The sequence below is a fragment of the Telmatherina bonti genome, assembly GCF_933228915.1.
Source record: "Telmatherina bonti genome assembly, chromosome: 6".
NCBI classification, from domain to species: Eukaryota; Metazoa; Chordata; class Actinopteri; order Atheriniformes; family Telmatherinidae; genus Telmatherina; species Telmatherina bonti.
In genome coordinates, this window is record NC_136624.1 from 13,722,788 (window position 1) to 13,739,522 (window position 16,735).

General features: G+C 40.2%; 3 protein-coding genes across 3 annotated transcripts in view; all 3 read right to left on the reverse strand.

The window, feature by feature from the left end:
- The window catches only part of rbm15b (RNA binding motif protein 15B), a 2,956-nt gene extending 2,121 nt beyond the window's left edge, over positions 1-835 (reverse strand). The window contains exon 1 of the mRNA XM_079241697.1: positions 1-835. This exon is cut by the window's left edge and continues 2,121 nt beyond it. Coding sequence (XP_079097823.1) covers positions 1-723 — 723 coding nt within the window. The 5' untranslated portion in view covers positions 724-835.
- Positions 836-1,356: 521 nt separating this feature from the next.
- On the reverse strand, positions 1,357-6,258 carry manf (mesencephalic astrocyte-derived neurotrophic factor). Its single transcript, XM_079242701.1, has 4 exons — positions 6,084-6,258; positions 3,985-4,112; positions 3,284-3,425; positions 1,357-3,115 (listed from the first exon to the last, which is right to left on the reverse strand). Exons 1-4 carry the CDS (start codon positions 6,169-6,171, stop codon positions 2,931-2,933), a joined length of 543 nt encoding a protein of 180 aa, XP_079098827.1. The 5' UTR covers positions 6,172-6,258; the 3' UTR covers positions 1,357-2,930.
- Positions 6,259-9,350: 3,092 nt separating this feature from the next.
- oser1 (oxidative stress responsive serine-rich 1) lies at positions 9,351-16,445 on the reverse strand. Its single transcript, XM_079242713.1, has 4 exons — positions 16,117-16,445; positions 14,798-14,907; positions 11,826-11,942; positions 9,351-10,521 (listed from the first exon to the last, which is right to left on the reverse strand). Exons 2-4 carry the CDS (start codon positions 14,872-14,874, stop codon positions 9,630-9,632), a joined length of 1,086 nt encoding a protein of 361 aa, XP_079098839.1. The 5' UTR covers positions 14,875-14,907; positions 16,117-16,445; the 3' UTR covers positions 9,351-9,629.
- Between the last annotated feature and the right edge of the window lie 290 nt (positions 16,446-16,735).

The following is a 16,735-nucleotide window of genomic DNA, read 5'->3' on the forward strand; positions in this document are numbered from 1 at the left end:
CAACAGCCTCTCCCTCTCTCTGCTCAGACCCAGGGTCTCCAGGGCATAATGTCTGGCTCTCAGGTCCCTGATGCTGCTCACGGCGGGCCCGGGCGGGGACAGGGAGCGTTGTCGGTACGGGTACGGCGCGTGCAGGGGTAAATACCCAACATCCGGCGGGGTGACACTCCGCCTCCTCACGTACATCGGCTCTATTTTAAGCTGTCGGTCGCCCAACACTAACCTGGAGGACTTGGCGTGCCTGGCCTCCTTGGCGTCATCTGGGTGCCGAAAATTGACATAAGCGATGCGACCGAGCTCCGGGGTGTGCGACAGCTTCACGCTGACGTCCCCGAACTTTTTAAATTCATGAAACAAAGCGTCCTCCACGTCCTCGTCCGAGACCTGCGAGCCCAGGTTGCTGATGAGCAGCGTCTTGTACTCCAGCGTGCCCGGCCTGGCGGCGGGGATCTCAGCAGCCGTGGTCCGGAGCGGCGGGCGGCCGAGAAGGCTGAGCTCGTGCCGGTGGTGGAGCTCCAGAGCGGCGGCGCGATCCTCGCGGAGACGCGGCTTCTCTCGCTCCCTGCTCCGGCTCCGGCGGTGGTAGCTCCGGCTCTCCGCCAGCAGCAGAGCCAGCGGCGGCGGTGGCAGCTCCTCTCTGCGTACGCTCTCTCGCTCCCTCTCCCGTATCCGCTTGGCGATGGCCCTGGACGGGCTGGTCTCTCTCCCGGCCTGCCGCTTCATTTTCCTGAAGGATGGAGCTCAAACTTTCCGGTGCCTGCAGCGGGAATCCAGCGGGGGGAGGGAGCGATTTCCAGGAGCGTTAGCACAAACACGGAGGCAGACGACGTCTTCGGCGACGAAACGCTTCCACAGCGGCCGCTAAATTTTGGCACATTTACCGATTAAATTGGATAAAAATGGTTTAAAAACATTTCAGCATCCGAGGAGCTGCATCAGCGCCGCCATCTTGGACAATAGGAATGTGCGCTCTCCCCGAGGAAGGCGGAGAGCGTGATGACGCAAGCGTGACAGACGTCATTACGCTGGACGTTTTGTTTTCTATTTGGACGCTTTTCTACACAGAAACTACCTAATAAAATAAATCCAGAACAGTTTGGATCCTGCATAACCCCTGTGTCAAGCTGGAAAAGTAATAAAAAAAAAAAAAAATTATATAAATTGTAATTTCTGTATAAATCTAAAAAAACAAAAAAAACAAAAGTAAAACCCAACCATACCTTACTATAAAACTATCACTTTGACATGATAAAGTCAGTTGGTTTTAATTGGGTGACAGCTATTTCTCCCTCATCCTAATGCTGAATCAAGACTTTCATCACACTGCTGAATTAAACATCCTGAAGTCCAGTTTTTCCAGATTTTAATGAAAAAGTACAACAGTAAGCTGTAACAAATGACTTCATGACAAGTCAGTGAGACAACAGCATATTTAAGTTTTCACTTCCCAACATCAGGTCTAGTGGAGCATTTCTGTTTACAGGCAGTAAAATGTGTCCTTTCAGAGACAAGGGAGGCCAATCCAACATTCACCTGTCACAACACGGTGCATTTGTTTTCCACCAAACAGTATTTATCTGAAATTGTGGGGGTGGAAATTTTAAAGAGTTAACACCTGTAGGAAACAAACATTTCAATTCAAAGTTTCTTTAAAAGAAAAAAAAACTTCAATAAATAGTTTAAATATTTGTTTGCAAAGAAAAGCCAAAACCTCCATGAAGTTAGTCGTGCCTCTACATTTTTGTGCAAACAGATTTCAGGAATTTTTACTGGCTCTAAATCTGCAGATGAAATCCCTTTTCAGACTTAAACTTTGTGTTGGTTACAACAAATTAGATACTTAACTGAGCTCTTTGTCTAGATAATTTTTTTTTTTTAGCAAAACTGAAAAAAAGAAAATGGAAAACCTGCATAAATCAGCATCAAAGAGGAGAGAAACTTTGTTTTCTTAAACAGAACTGAATATTTGGATGTCAAACCGTTTGAGTTTCAAACTTTTATTCAAAGCAGCAAACTTGGAGAAAAGTTGACTTTTAAAGGAAAGCGATCTCCTTGCAGTTTCATGGGAAGTTTAACACATTTCAGTGATTTACAAATGGATCAGAGGACAGGAAGACAACTGTCAGAGCTAACACAGGAAGCTGTAATGCCAAATTTTTCAGCATATCCTGGTTGTGTTTTTCCCAGACCCTGAAGGCAACAGTGGGTCAGATCTACATCATAAGGACCACACCTCGCAGCTGCAGAGAGACTTGGGGAGGTGTTCTTATTCAACAACTGTTTCTATGACAACAGAATTTGGTTGATGCTTAACAAATACAGAAAAAAGTAAGCAGTGGCAGAAGCTGTAATAAGTACCAGCAGTGTGTTTGGCTGGATTTAGGGACAGAGTGGGAAAAGAAGGAGAAGGCAGTTTTACATGAATGCAGTTTACCTGTTTGTTGTCTGATTAATGGTTTTATACGTAATATTAAAAACAGATAAGCCTCTCAAGGCAGGCCAACGGGTTTATTTTTACCCAAGCTTTATATTTAGGATTTTAAACACTTCCCAATCAAATGAAACTATTCTGTAAAGTCTCAGCAGATTTGCACCTTGAGTTGGTTTCTCCAGCTCAGATTACTGAACCACGAAATAAATCCTCCCTCAGCTCTCACCCCGATGCGGCTCTGAGGTTCTGCTTTCCCTAGATTTTGAAAACCGTTGTGGAAATTTACAGTTAAACGTGTTCAGAGAAGCAGCAGAAGCGCTGCTCTCTGTCCTTTGGGTTTCATTCCCCTCAGCCTTGTGTACAAACAAGACTGAGACAAACATGTCAGACAGAACTCTTGGTTTCCTCCCTCTTCCTCGTGGGATCGCAGTCTTTTTCAAGTCAAGTCCGAAGTTGTGTGTGTTTGTTTTTTCCGCTTTCTCCCACTGTGGTTCCATGGTTACAGATCTGTCCGTGCTTTGGCGGCTGCGGGGGCGTACTTGGGCATGAGCTCGGTAATTTTGCGGATAAAGTCGGACTTTTCAGCGCAGCCTTTGCAGGACTCTCCCCACTCCTCCAAGATCTTCTTCAGGTCTTTCACTTTAAGCTTCTTCAGGTCTACGGTGGTCAGGTCCAGCTGTTTGTCTGCGAGAGAGGAAACAAGAATCAAAACAAGGCTGACATCTGCATCAGAGCTCAGACACTTTTAGCATTAAGCCCAATATCTAAACGCTTTCTAGTTTCTTTGGATTTTAAGTTCATTCACAAATCAAAGACCGATGAAACCCAACGGCGAATCGGATTTCTTCTTACCATATCTCAGCTCACAGATCTGAGTGTCCTTCTTCTTGAGTTTCTCACAGATCTTCTCCACTGGGACGTGGTAGCTTAGTGGTTTGGACACCTCATTGGTTATCTTGGTGGCTGCATCACTCGTTGCGCCGATGTAATAACACTGCACACAGAAACAGGGAAACAGAAGTCTAACTGGACTGCTTTAAATGATACTCTTTATGCATGGGAATAGAAGCATCTTAATGTCTTCTAGCTGACGGACCAGCCCAAAACGTAAAACAGAACGAGATGCCAGACGTCTTACAGAAGGTCAAATCATTCTTCTATCCACAATGTGTTACAATCACTTTAAAAGCTCCTTTTGTAATGGTATGGTTGGAAATGTTGCTTCTGTTGCTCACAGTAAATTAAAGTCGCAATAGATAACTTCACTAATTTAAAACTTCGTGTTTGCCGTTCTGATGGCACAGTGACATGTTTATGTGAGCGGCTGCAGTCAGAACACAACCAGAGGAGAAACCGTTGATGGTGTGTGATTTAGAATACAGTGTGTAGTTCACGGGAGTGATGTCTGAAAACATGATAACAGCAGGTGTAAACAGATTTGTAAGTCCTGCTGGACATGTGTGTATTTAGAAACAAAAGGTTCTGGACATAAAATACTTTTGTTAAACAGCAATCTGCATCACTTAGTCCAGCTGCTTCTGTGGTTTACTCACAAAGCGGTTCTCTTTTCCTTTGGCATCTTTGCAGGTTTTTATGAGCGCCGTCTCAATGTCTGCGCTGTTGAAGTTTGCATTGCTGTCCTTCAGTGACTGATAAAACTTCCCAAGGAAAGTGACACACACTGAAACACAGGAAAATACACACATTTAAACTACACGTAGACCCAAAAGTTGACAGCAGTTCATTACAATTCAGGCATTTTTTTCTTTTGCGTTAACAGTAAATTACTCTGAGGTGCTGATTCACATTTTGGTTTTACTGCAGTTTTTTTCCATTTTAAATGATCAAACACTGATACTGGAGATTGAAGAGTTTACAGAATTGTTTACAAAATCAATTTCAATACACAATCAAAGAGACTTAATGCAATTCAAGGTGCCTTTATAGTGGAACTCCACCAATTCAGCAGCAATAATGCATGTAGAAACCGAAAAACTACAAAGAAATAAAAAGTGGATGTACAAACGAGAGAGAGAGAGAGAGAGAGAGAGACAGAGAGACAGAGAGAGAGAGAGAGAGAGAGAAGAAGATCTTGAGTGTTTTTTTTGTGTAATTTTGCTCAAATATTTGGTATGTCTTTAGGTTTATTTTATTTAATGGTTCCTCATCACGAGTTCCAACTACTAATTACTTTTTAAAAACATTTAAAGTCAAGAATTATACATGTGCTTTAAATTACAAAAAAAGAAAGAAAAGAGTTTCAGATGTATAAATTAACTCACAAAGTGAGCATGAAACAATATTTTTCATAATATTCTACGTGCAAAACTCTTGTCCTCAGTTTACGTCAACTCTGACAGATATTTTCATAAACTTAATGAAATCACAAACAAGCCTGACCAGCTATACCACTAAGAACTCCTTCTGTAACCCTGGCTGTGCTGAATTCAACACTACCACACACATTGCGATGAGTTTAAAACTTTTTTACTTTTTAGACAAATAATTTCAATATTCCTTCGGTCACAGCTGGATCATGTCAACACTGTCTGTCCATTATGATGTTTTAAACCAATTTGGGTAGGTTGTTGAAACAGCTCGCAGCTTACAAAAAAAAAACTGCAAGCTGCAGTGGAGCTAGCTGCTTTTGGAAGGAAAATGCTTGCTCTTTTGTCGATTGTCAGACAACTAGATATACACTTCATTCTTCAAAATGCTTGTTTTCATATGAAATTTCCACATATCTAAGCTGTATATAAGAATTTTAAAAGATTTAAGAATTTGAGACAGTAATATTTAATACTCATTCTTATACATTTTAATAATATCATGGATCCATCTATATAGCTACATATATGTATATCAATCCATCCATTTCTGTAACTGCTTAGTTTAATTCGGGTTCACAGGAAGATGGATATATATGTAGATCTCTTTATATACTCTTGTTTTTATTTCAACACTAAATCAGGGGTTTCTATGTTAGAGAAGGGTAAAGGATTAGTTTAAAAACAGTTTTCAACAAATCCCTTAATCTTTGCCTTGTCTCTTGCTCCTGTTCCTTCGTTTTACATTCAGCAAATTTATTTTATTAAAACACGCTATTAAAATTTTGTTCAGGACTGTGACACAATAATATATACATACATAAAAAAAATCATATTTAACTGAAAACTTATATTGTCATCTCTTGTGTTCAACTTGGATAACATCCGACAATATTTCTTGAATAACTATGGACTTTAGATGTTTTTATCAGCCTATAGTTGTCTTGTAAACAATTCCAGCCTTGTGTTGATCACATACAAACCTCTACATACATGTTTATACATCTTTGTGACAGCTGCCTTCAACACCTGAAGGCTGTGAGAATAATGGAAACATTTCAGGTCAGTCTAAATTTATTCCGTTCATCGCCATTTATTTCTCACCAGAGTCTTTAAACCAAGTCATTTACTGTCACTGTTAGCTTCAACGGGTATGTTTTCTCTCTCATTCTGAGATGCAGTAGACACTTAAAAATATCTCCTTTAATAATGTCCAGCTGAACACTTGGTATGAAACTGTGAAACGGACATAAATCAGAACACTTCAGCCGCTGTTTAAAGTTTAGCCCTTTAGCCGAAGCTAGCAGGAGCTAACAAGGTCCTACCTTCACATTCTCCTTCTTTCAGGGCTTCACAAGGACCTGGCAAGAGAGCGAGCGCGAGAACCACCGACAGCCCGCTTAAACACAACATTTCGGCACGAATTAGTTCAGAAAAGATGTTCGTTTAACCACTGCTTGCAAAGTACGCTCAGTCCTCATGGATGTCCACAGCTTCAGCTCCGTCAGACACCGGTAAACTGAGCAGCCGGACGGGCTTCCCGGTGCTACGTCACAGCCAGCCGGTTTCTGATTGGCTAGATGGTACGACTCCGCCTCCAGAGCTCTACGCACTTTGCTTTGATTGGATAGAGTCAGGACATCCCGGGTACAATGTCCAGTTGGCGTGGTTTGATTGGTCCACAACATCACCGTGCTCTCATAGCGTTTTTTGGGAAGCATGCAAATATGGACTTAACAGTACTTCGGTGTTACTAACTTATAATGATGGTGGTACAATCTCATTTGCATGTAGGAATAGATAATTTAAAGGACAAAGATATGGTTGAAATATATATCTAAACACATAACAGTATGAAAAATGTTCCAAACATTTCCATGGTAACAGAGGAAACTCTTCATAGGAAGATGTTGGATACTGGAAACTTCCAGAAACTTCAGTGCAAAGTGAGCAATATAAATTCTACCGTGTATGCTTACCATGACCAAATTATACAATTAATTAAGTTGTTAATTAAGTGTTAATTTTTGTGTAAAATATAGTTAAGTCCAGAAGATATCAAACCGAATAGTTGAGTCATTGGAGTGGTAAACTGGTTTGCACATAAAGAGTCATATCAATTTCAATCTACCACCCTAAATCTGAAAAGGTTGGGACAGTATGGAAGATGAACATTTTAACCAAAAAGTAAAAAAAAAAAAAAAAAAAAAAAAAAAAAAAAAAAAAAAAAGAAGAAGAAAAACATTTATGCAACATCTCATAACATCTGACAAACCACAAATCTTGGCTACAACTGAGCCAATATGGCTTCATTTCTATGTTTCTGGCTCATGTGGTTGCACTGACTGGGAATAAAATCTGAGCTTCTGTTTTAACATTATACTACAGAACTTTCTGACCTTAATACTTTGTTTAAATAGCACACTGACATTCCTTATGTAAATTCCCAGAGCTGATGAAAACAACTTTATTTTCCTGCTCCAGCACATAACTTTATGGCACCATTCCGCTTCAGGGTGTCATGTCACACTGACATATAGATAGAACACAATGACTATTTTGACTGTGGCTGATTAAGAAAGGAAACCCAAATGAGAAGAAAAAAAGAGAACTGGTCAGCAAAAAATCAGTGAACAGTCAACATCAGACTGACTTTTTCTTGCTGGAGAGAGCTCAGAGGCGGGACAGGCTGCAATCCAGATTCTGAATTGTATTAGGGGGCATCAAAGAAAACAAAGATTAGTAGTGGGGCTTTAAATATGAGTGAGCTCTGGGAATGACAACAAACAAGAACTTATTTATAGAAACATGCAATTTTTTTAGAAGTATTTTTCCACCATTAATGTCAGCCATGGTGAACAGGTTTATATCTTCAAGCTGAATTAGACATCCTGCTACACAGTAAATGGTTTTCTCCACCTTCAGCATCTTTCCACATCACAGGTTCAAAGCCTATGTAAAAGATTTCCTTACTGGAGTCAGTTGCGCCTGCATCGGAGGTTTTGTATGGAAAAGAAGTTCCCAGTGTGCCGCACAAATCATACAAAAGGTGAGGATTTCCCCTGAAAACAGATGATGTATGTGAAAAAAAGAAAACCTGACTGCTAAGATAAAAATGTTTGACCTCAATCATATTAAATCAGAGCAGGAATGCTACATTCAAATGATACAGTTCAAATAACACTACAATCGTATGAACCGCTGTCGTCTGCAGATGCTACAAAATCCATTTTTCTGTGAGTAAAATGAATTTTAACCAGCTTTTTTTTTTTTTTTTTTTTTCCAGAAGCTTAATGAAAAGCAGCTCATTGAGACTACTGGCACACATTTTCTCACATATTAACCAAAAATGACTGAAAATGTTAAAACATCACTGCACACAACAACAGATGTAAAACATTATTTTTATGTTAGACTTATATTAGACTCCCCTTCCACTATCAGGTCCACCAGCTCAACGTTTGTTACGCAAATATCTAATCAGTCACATTTAGTCATGTAGACATGGTGGATATGACTTGCTAAAGTTGAGACTGTCACCATAAGGAAGAAAGAGAAATACTCAGATGAGCTGGTTTGAGTATTTCAGAAGCTGTTGTGACTGGGATTTTCACACCTGACCATCTCAAAGGCTGCTGATTGGTTGCTGAGAGTATGCCATGCATTAAAGGGTTAACGGGCAAGGCATAATCATACTACCACTAAAATGCCTGCTTTTCTCTGTTGTTTTGAACATACTGTTATATTTGTCTCATAATCAGCCTAATCTGGACAAATATCATCACAATGCAAAAGAAACTTAACTGGTTGTTGGTCAAAGACAGACTCTTATATACATTGACAGTTGTAATTACAAATATATCTGTATTAAAACTACCTGTTATTTTATTTAATAACCTTACTTTTAGTGCTGGAAATCACGAATATACCACAAGACAGGCAAAAGATGGAAATTTGAGCTTGCCTAAAGCAAAATCAGATGCCATAAAAAGATGTATAGAGGCATGAAAACATGGAATTCTCTACCGAAGAACATTAAATTACCACTCACCTTAAAAACTTTAAAATATTATTAAAAGACTATTTTTCTAAAGTACAGGTATCTACATAAAACTATAATTATAAAGGTTTGGTAATAAGTATAATACAAATGTATGTGTAATAAACTAAATGGTAATGTGGATAGAGGTGTACTAGAAGACTTGTATTATAGATAATCAAATATATAGGTTGATATCCAATTATAAGTAAGCGTGTTTTTTGTAAATGAATAGTTTACATGATAGGATGTAATATGAATGGACATTACATGCATTTACTTATGTAAAAATGGATGTAAAGATATGATTTTGAAGATGTAAATACCTTGTATTCCAGGATTGTAATGAAATGTTGATGTACTGTGTAACTTTTTACACGTTTTTGTTTCTTATATTATAATTGTGCCGGACCCCAGGAAGAATAGCTGTAGCTTGCTACAGCTAATGGGAATCCTAATAAACTAAACTAAACAAAACAATATGCTGGAAGGTTAAGCGTGAATAAAGTGAAAACCACACATTTTCAAACAAAAACATTTTTCCTTTTTATTGAGTTAATTGAAATCCAGACAGGTGACTTTTCAGAGCTTTGGCAACATCATTTGTAAACTTCAAATTTAGAAAGAAAACTGATCCATCGAGCACAAAACGGGATAAAAGTCCAAACTAATGAGACACAAGTTGACTGTGATGTCTTTCAGTCGGTTGTGGTTCGCAGAGCAGAAGGCCTTTTAACCAGTTTGATAAGATTTTTTTCACATGCTCTTGACATTCAACAGAGAAAACAAAAACAACCCGTCTCATCTGAAATACTTCTGATCTGATCATCATTTAGGTGTACATCATCTCAGCCATGTGAGACATCTTCTTGGGGATGTATAGATAATATTCCATGTAGCCAGAAAGGTCCTCTATTGTGATGTCGTCCACGTAGGCCCGCGCCTGCTCAGAGCATGACCGAGGAGAACCCGATGACAGCGCTGCTGATGAAGATGAAGGCGAGGAAGCTGCGGCAGCGTTACTGCTGAGAGTCCTGGATGTGTCCTCGTGGCTCGGCAGGCTCCTTTCGCACTCGGAGATGACGCTGCGGAGCCCTGTGAAGGAGTACACCTCCATCCCGTTCCAGCCCTGAGGATGGGACCCGCAGCTGCACGAAGGTTTGGGCTCCTGCTCGCTCTCTTCCTGGGAATCTGAAGGACCTCTCTGGGAGCAGGAGCAGGAGGAGGAGACGTGACTGTGGAGCTCGGATAGAGCTCGGAAATCTGCAGCTTCTGCGGCTCCAGACTCGGCTCCCTCGCAGGCACTTTTAACCGAACTGATCCCTTCACTGGACTGGACATCGCCAGAGTTACTCCCATCCTGCCTGGAGGATGTTGCCGTAACGATCTCTGGTAAAGACGGGGAGGAAGCCACGCCACTTATCTGTGCATCATAACCAGCAGAAGATCCAAAAAGCAGGGGGGAGATGTTTCCAGGCGTACCCGAGGAGCACAGCTCTGTCGTGGCCGGGGGGTTCAAAGAGGAGCCGGTCAATTCATCGGCTGCAGGCTCTGGAGCCTCGGGAACGGCCAGGTGACGGTGCTTCAGGCAGCCAGCAGGGGGCGGCAACGCTGAGGTTGTGGTGGAGCTACAGTAGGTGAATTTTGGGGGGTGGAGGATAGGGGACTTGGATCTACGGCGGCGCTGGGATCTGGATGCTCCTCTGGAAGTTTTCCTCGTGCAGCTGAGAGTGAAGAAGAAGAGATGATGTGAAAAACATGAGACATGTTGAAGCAGTTGGATGAAAGATGCTGATGATATTTTACACGCTGTTGCAAGACATTTATCTCCATCTGCTTGGTTGGAGCGCCAACAGGTCCGACAAATCCAACCCATTTTATTGATATAACACATTATAAAAAAAACCCAACATAGTTACCAGTGTGATGCACATATTGAAGATAAATCTTTTTAGCACACTGCCCCTTCCAGCTACACTGGAGCACGAGATCATAAATGATAAAGTTACATTTTTGCCTTTCAGTCTTGATGGCAAACATAGCTGAAGTGTTGATTAGAGATGTCACAATTACTTTCAAAATTAATCGCAATATTGATCCTCCCAATTAAAGATCCCTCAATATTATTGCTGTACATGACAGATTATGTTGGAAACATATCAGCATATCGTGGAACAAAAACAAAGCTACACAATGTTCCTTTGTGATGACCGGTGTTGCTTTGTTGTCGTTCCGTGTTAGAGTGGGATGTTATGACAAAACCAGCTATTTTCCTCCAAACAAATGGATTCAATCATCCTTGTAAGACTTCTTTGATCATGGAACAAAATAACCGAGGTGTTATTGTGGATGATGGGCTCATCAGACTGTAAAACATGACATGGAGCAGGGTTGGACGATATGATGACATATATTGTTTGGTTGATAGAAAATATCAATCATTTCACATGAGGCTCTATTATTTACACCACGATAAGGTGTTTTACTGCAGTATTTCACATCAAGATGCGCTTTAGGGCATGGACGCTGCAATGTAAAAACAAACATGGAGAAAGATGGTAGCAGACGCGTCACAGAACAGGATAATTCACCAAAAGATGACCAGCCAACCAAAACTGATGAGCTTGTTCACAAAAAAGAAAGTTCTGTTGCATGGATGCGGTTTGGATATGAGAAGTCCGACGTGGAACCGACAACAGACGAGCTCACAGTCCCGACAACGGACTCCAACACAAATAACTCATTTCATTTCAATTTCTAACTTATATCCAAAACACGAAAGACTCAAATATAGAAACTTGTTTTATAAATGACAGTCCTAATTTTTGATAAAATCCAGTTATGCTGAAAGAACAGATCATTGATGAACTGATAATTTCCTTTTCAGTCCTTCAACCTAACCAAAACATTGAGGACAGTCCATTAATTTCAGAATTTCAACAAGAAGAATGAACTAAAAAATATATCATTTCAGTACAAAACAACTTTTCTTTTGACAAGTGAAGAGGTTTCGACCAGCACCACCTACCAGTGCCAGTTGTCCTTTGGGCAGCTGAGTTTGGACTTGACGCCGTTGCCGTCGACACAAACTCGAGATGCTGTTCTGGGAGTCAACGCCTCGGAAACACTCACAGCTCCGGTCAGACTGGAAAGACAAGAGAAAAACTCTCAGAAAACAAATTCAATACAAAGAGAGATGTTCTGGTTCAAACTACAGCTGACTCCTGCCCTCTGAGGTGAAAATTAAACACGTTTTAAAACAAAATACAAAAAGAAAAAAGTAATCAGTTACCTTAGTATTCTATTCTATTCTATTCTACAGTCATTTAGCAGACGCTTTTATCCAAAGCGACTTACATATGAGTGAGAACAACACAAGCACAAAATTAAACAGTAGAGGACGTCCTAGTAAACTTAGCGGCTGATTTAATCTAAAACTAATAAATCAGCAGAGTTAATAAGGAGATGATTTACTGTTCCAGACTGTTCATATTCCCCTTTCTTCCCCCGATGGAAGGAATATAAAAGACTAACAAGAAGATTAAAACTTTTTTTAAAATGTATATATGGATCGTTTCAGATCAGCAGATTCCTGCAGCTGTTTCACTGCTTCACTCCACATTTATGTGACTGTAGTTTAAAACCTTTTTACTCCAAGATGTAAGCAGGTCAACCTCTCATGTCATCTTTATGCAGCTGCCACATTAAACTTCATCAGGTCAAGATAAAACAAAACCACTGACAGACAATGTGATTTACAAAAATACTAATAATGTTTAAAATTTGACCAGAAAATATAAAATCCCTCATAAAACATGTACATTTAGGACGCAATCACATCTAACAGTCGGTTAAACTCAGTATGACTGGGGACTCAGTGGGGGTTTGAAACCGGCTAGTTTTCACGCTGCACCACCTCAAACAACCCGAAATTTTGGAATAACGAATTTGAGGAGTATTTCTGCATTGAGAATTACTGGAGGAGGAAATGAGACAAACAAAGAAAACCTGCTTATTATTGGATAATGGAGGGAACCGTCTGTTTCCACCACAAAAGATTAAAGCAGGGAGCTGCATCCAAGTGGTCCTGCAATGATCACGTTTCTATCAGGACCTCGGGCTGCTCGGTTATGACAAAAATTATAATCACGATTATTTTGACTAAAATTGAGATCTCGATCATTTAACACAATTATCCAGTATTTTTAAACAATGCTGCGCATTGCGGTGTTCCGACTCGGTGTCGCGCATTATAACCGTCTAATGCACGGTTCTGAGTTGTTTAATCCGCTTTTACCGCTTATATAGGAACTATTTTATGTTGGCCTCGATGTACGGGGAGAGACTCCCGCTGCTCGTTCCTTACAGTAACTGCAGAACAATATGTGCCTTCAAGTCAGTCGCTAAAACACCAGAACAGTCTAATAACTCCAGTAAAAGTTGCTAGACTTGTCTCTAGTCGCTTTTAGCAAGAAAGTCGCCAAGTTGTCAACAGTGTCTGAGTGAAACCAAAAGCGGCTGTGGGAGGAGTTTACAGCACAGCGCTGCAATGCCAGAGACGCTCGATTAGCAGCTGAAGACGGCAGGAGAGGAAACTGCAAAGAGAAAAATAATCGCACCCTTTTATTTTTATGATCATTGAAAACCCAGATCGTAGTTGAGATAAAAATACGATTAATCGCCCAGTCCTATCAGAACCTTTACCTCATTCCTCTACATCTGACCACGAGCCATTTCTACCAGTTGTTGTATTACACATGCATGTGTTTTGGTTGCGTTCACCCACAATGCCTTGTGTTGTAACCACTGAGTATTGGATGTCGTACCCCCCTTCCTCCATTTAAAGTGTTTCCTCTAACAGATGGGCTCTCCACCCCAGTATAATGTAATAATATAAGAACTTGTTCACACTTTGTCCTTTTTTATTTATTTAAAATCTAAATGTTGTGGCGTTACAACCTCATTCACACAGCATAGTCTGGGAGACTCTGATTGGTCAGGAATTCTGAACATTTTTATTATCTTTTTGTTTGACTTGTTTTCACACAGTTTGCTCAAGCAGACCAAACCACCTGAAAAACACAACACAGTTGCAACAACTGCTCCACAGGGACGATGTTCCTTAAAATAACCACTGACCAAGAATAAAATAAAGCAGGACGAAGAATAAACCTGTTTGATCGATTGGGTTAAGATCATAAAGTTATCCCCCAGCTAGGTTGAAAACACCAAGTTTCTGCACTCTTCAGGATTTCTGTCTTCACTTTCATGTTCTAAGACAAAAGTAAAGCTCAGTACAGGAAGCACAAGAATCTGCCCAGGATGAAGTGATCACGTTTTCCAACATGTTGCTCTATGATGCAGCCGAGATCACTTCCTCTCTGGAAGGTCCAACTTTCACACTGCAAGCGAACAACGTGCAGGTTCACTGGACGCGTCCAAGTAGACCAGTGGTTGCTTCTGTGGTCCACAAAAAGCAAATGTGTGTTCGGGCGACTCCAAATGAACTTTACTCTCTGTGGAAGTAGGATTTCTTACAGTGTGTTCAAGATAACTTCTTTGATTTAAACTAAATCCCACATTAAAGCAGAATTTCAAATGTGGAGAAACCGCAGACTGGATAGTCTCTGTAAAATTTCTAGAGCTTATTTGTGAAAATGGCTTACAACATTACATTGTTCAAAACCTTTTTAAAGCAAGAGGTTTGTGCCTCTTTGATAAAGAAATATGTCAAGATATTTTTTTTTTCTTTTTGTAACTCAGACACCACTGTTTGTTTGAATTAGCCGGCAGATGTTTAATGCATTTATATGTTAACTGCAGCCTTTAGATATGTCATTACCTGTACAACACGTTTGTGGTCTTACAACCTCACAGACCAGGTCTGTACTCTTTAGCTTGTTGTTTCTCCATGGTTGCATGTTCAATCAAATATTGACAAGACTTCTTTTCACATAGGTGTAAAAAGTACTGAAGAAGCAGGTTTGATTAAATGTTTACCTCTCAGCATCAACTCTCAGCTTTTTAAAGGCTGTCTGCAGCGTCTCCTCTTCACAGTCTTTACCTCCTGCCTCCATGGTAGGAGGAGGCTGCTCCGACCAGCCACCCAGCTGAAACACAGACACACAACTGGAAGTCAGTGCCAACTGGAGCTGCACGATAGATTATCACTGCTTGGACATCTCACTGCAGGTATGTCCCATAGTCACATAACAGTACCTCTGATGTCAAGTAAAGGGAAATAATTGCCTACACATTGAGTTGGAACTATTTTCTTCCAAGCTGTAAAAAGTAAACTCAAACATTTCTAATGTTTGACTAATCTTCAAGACTTCTGAGTGATGAGACACGACTTCCTTTCATTCAGAATTCACAGCTTATTAAGTTTGTTGCTTATGAGATGTGAAGGCTCGATGTTGTGCTGACAACATATGCAGTAAAATGGATGAACATGTTAGCTTGCATGAGAATTACTGAGTAAAGAAATTTAATGTGAGCACAGTAAAGAGTACACAACACTTTCAGTATCACAATGTGTATGAAAGGTGCAAAGTCAGATTTGAATGAACAAATGCATAACCAGACACACACATCCATCCCTGCATGAAGCATTTTTAATGTAACATCTTCTGGGCTCAGAAATAGATTGAAAGTGTCATTTCTAAAGAGAAAAAAAAGTTAAGTGGACAGTAAACTAAGCATTAGCCTCACATATCAGGCTGAGCATGACTTTTTCAACCACTGTCCGTGGCACACTGGTGTGCTGTGAGAGATTATCAGGTGTGCCCTGAAAAATTACTCGATTTCACCCAGTTGGTACAAAAAGCAGCTGTGTGTTCATTCAAACAGGCCCAATTAAAGGACAATAAAATTCCCTTTTCTTGTTTATCTGATTCTTATTCAAGAAGCTTTGACAAGATGGATTTTATATTAATTATATGGACTTTTTTTCTTTTTTTTTTTAAACAAAAACATTTGTTTGTGGTGTGCCTTGTGATTTTTCAGAGAAAAAAAAGTGTGCCTTGGCTCAAAAAAGGTTGAAAAACATTGCTTTAGAGAAGCTAAGTTATCTTCAAGAGTTTAAACAACATTCTTCCTTTAACAACAGGCTTACAGTTTCATCGTTTTAAGTGTGCCATCGGTGTTAAATCCAGATTTAACAACCCAGACTACAGCGACCATCACTGCTTGTAAATAGTTGATTTTATAAGTACTCTCACCCCTCTGGCTAAAGCTAACAAGCAACTTAGCTAAATGGCTAGGTCTTAACAAGTATAATCAGCTATAAATTGTGATTAAGATATTCATGTGATACTCACGATTCAGGTAATTCTTGACGCAGTAAAGAGAAAAAGAGAAGCTCCGGGCATACAGGGTACTTCTCTCGGGTTACAAGAAGCCAGCGAGGCTAGCGACGGGCAGCCAAGAGGAGCTAGCTAGTGTCTGCGTCGCTAGCATTAGCAGCTAGCTCTAAATTGTCTCGGTTAAACGCGACAAATGTCTTCTGGGGAAACCCGAAACATTGGTGGAACCAGGCTCGTTTAGCAGAACAAACCGCAGATTAAGTCAGTTGTGAATAACAGCAACGATCGTTCCCAGATTAATTCACGATTGATCTCCGTTTGCAGCTTGTTTACAGTCAAAACGTCGCAGTGACTCTGCAACAACGTAGCGTGTCTGACGTCAGCCCAAAAATTACCCTGACGTCACTCTGGAGCCGTCTCCTTTCACCTTTTTTCTTTAAAAAACGAAAAAAAAGGACATTTAAACTTGAGTCCTATAAGGTTCACACAAAAATCCAACTAAGTCCAATACATTTACAAGTGCTTCAAATTAATTTTTTTTTTTTTTTTTACTTTGTGGGTACGGAAGCGTTACGTACGCTGCATTTTAATGCAACTCAAACTTTCTCATATTCAACAGACATTAAAAAAGCAG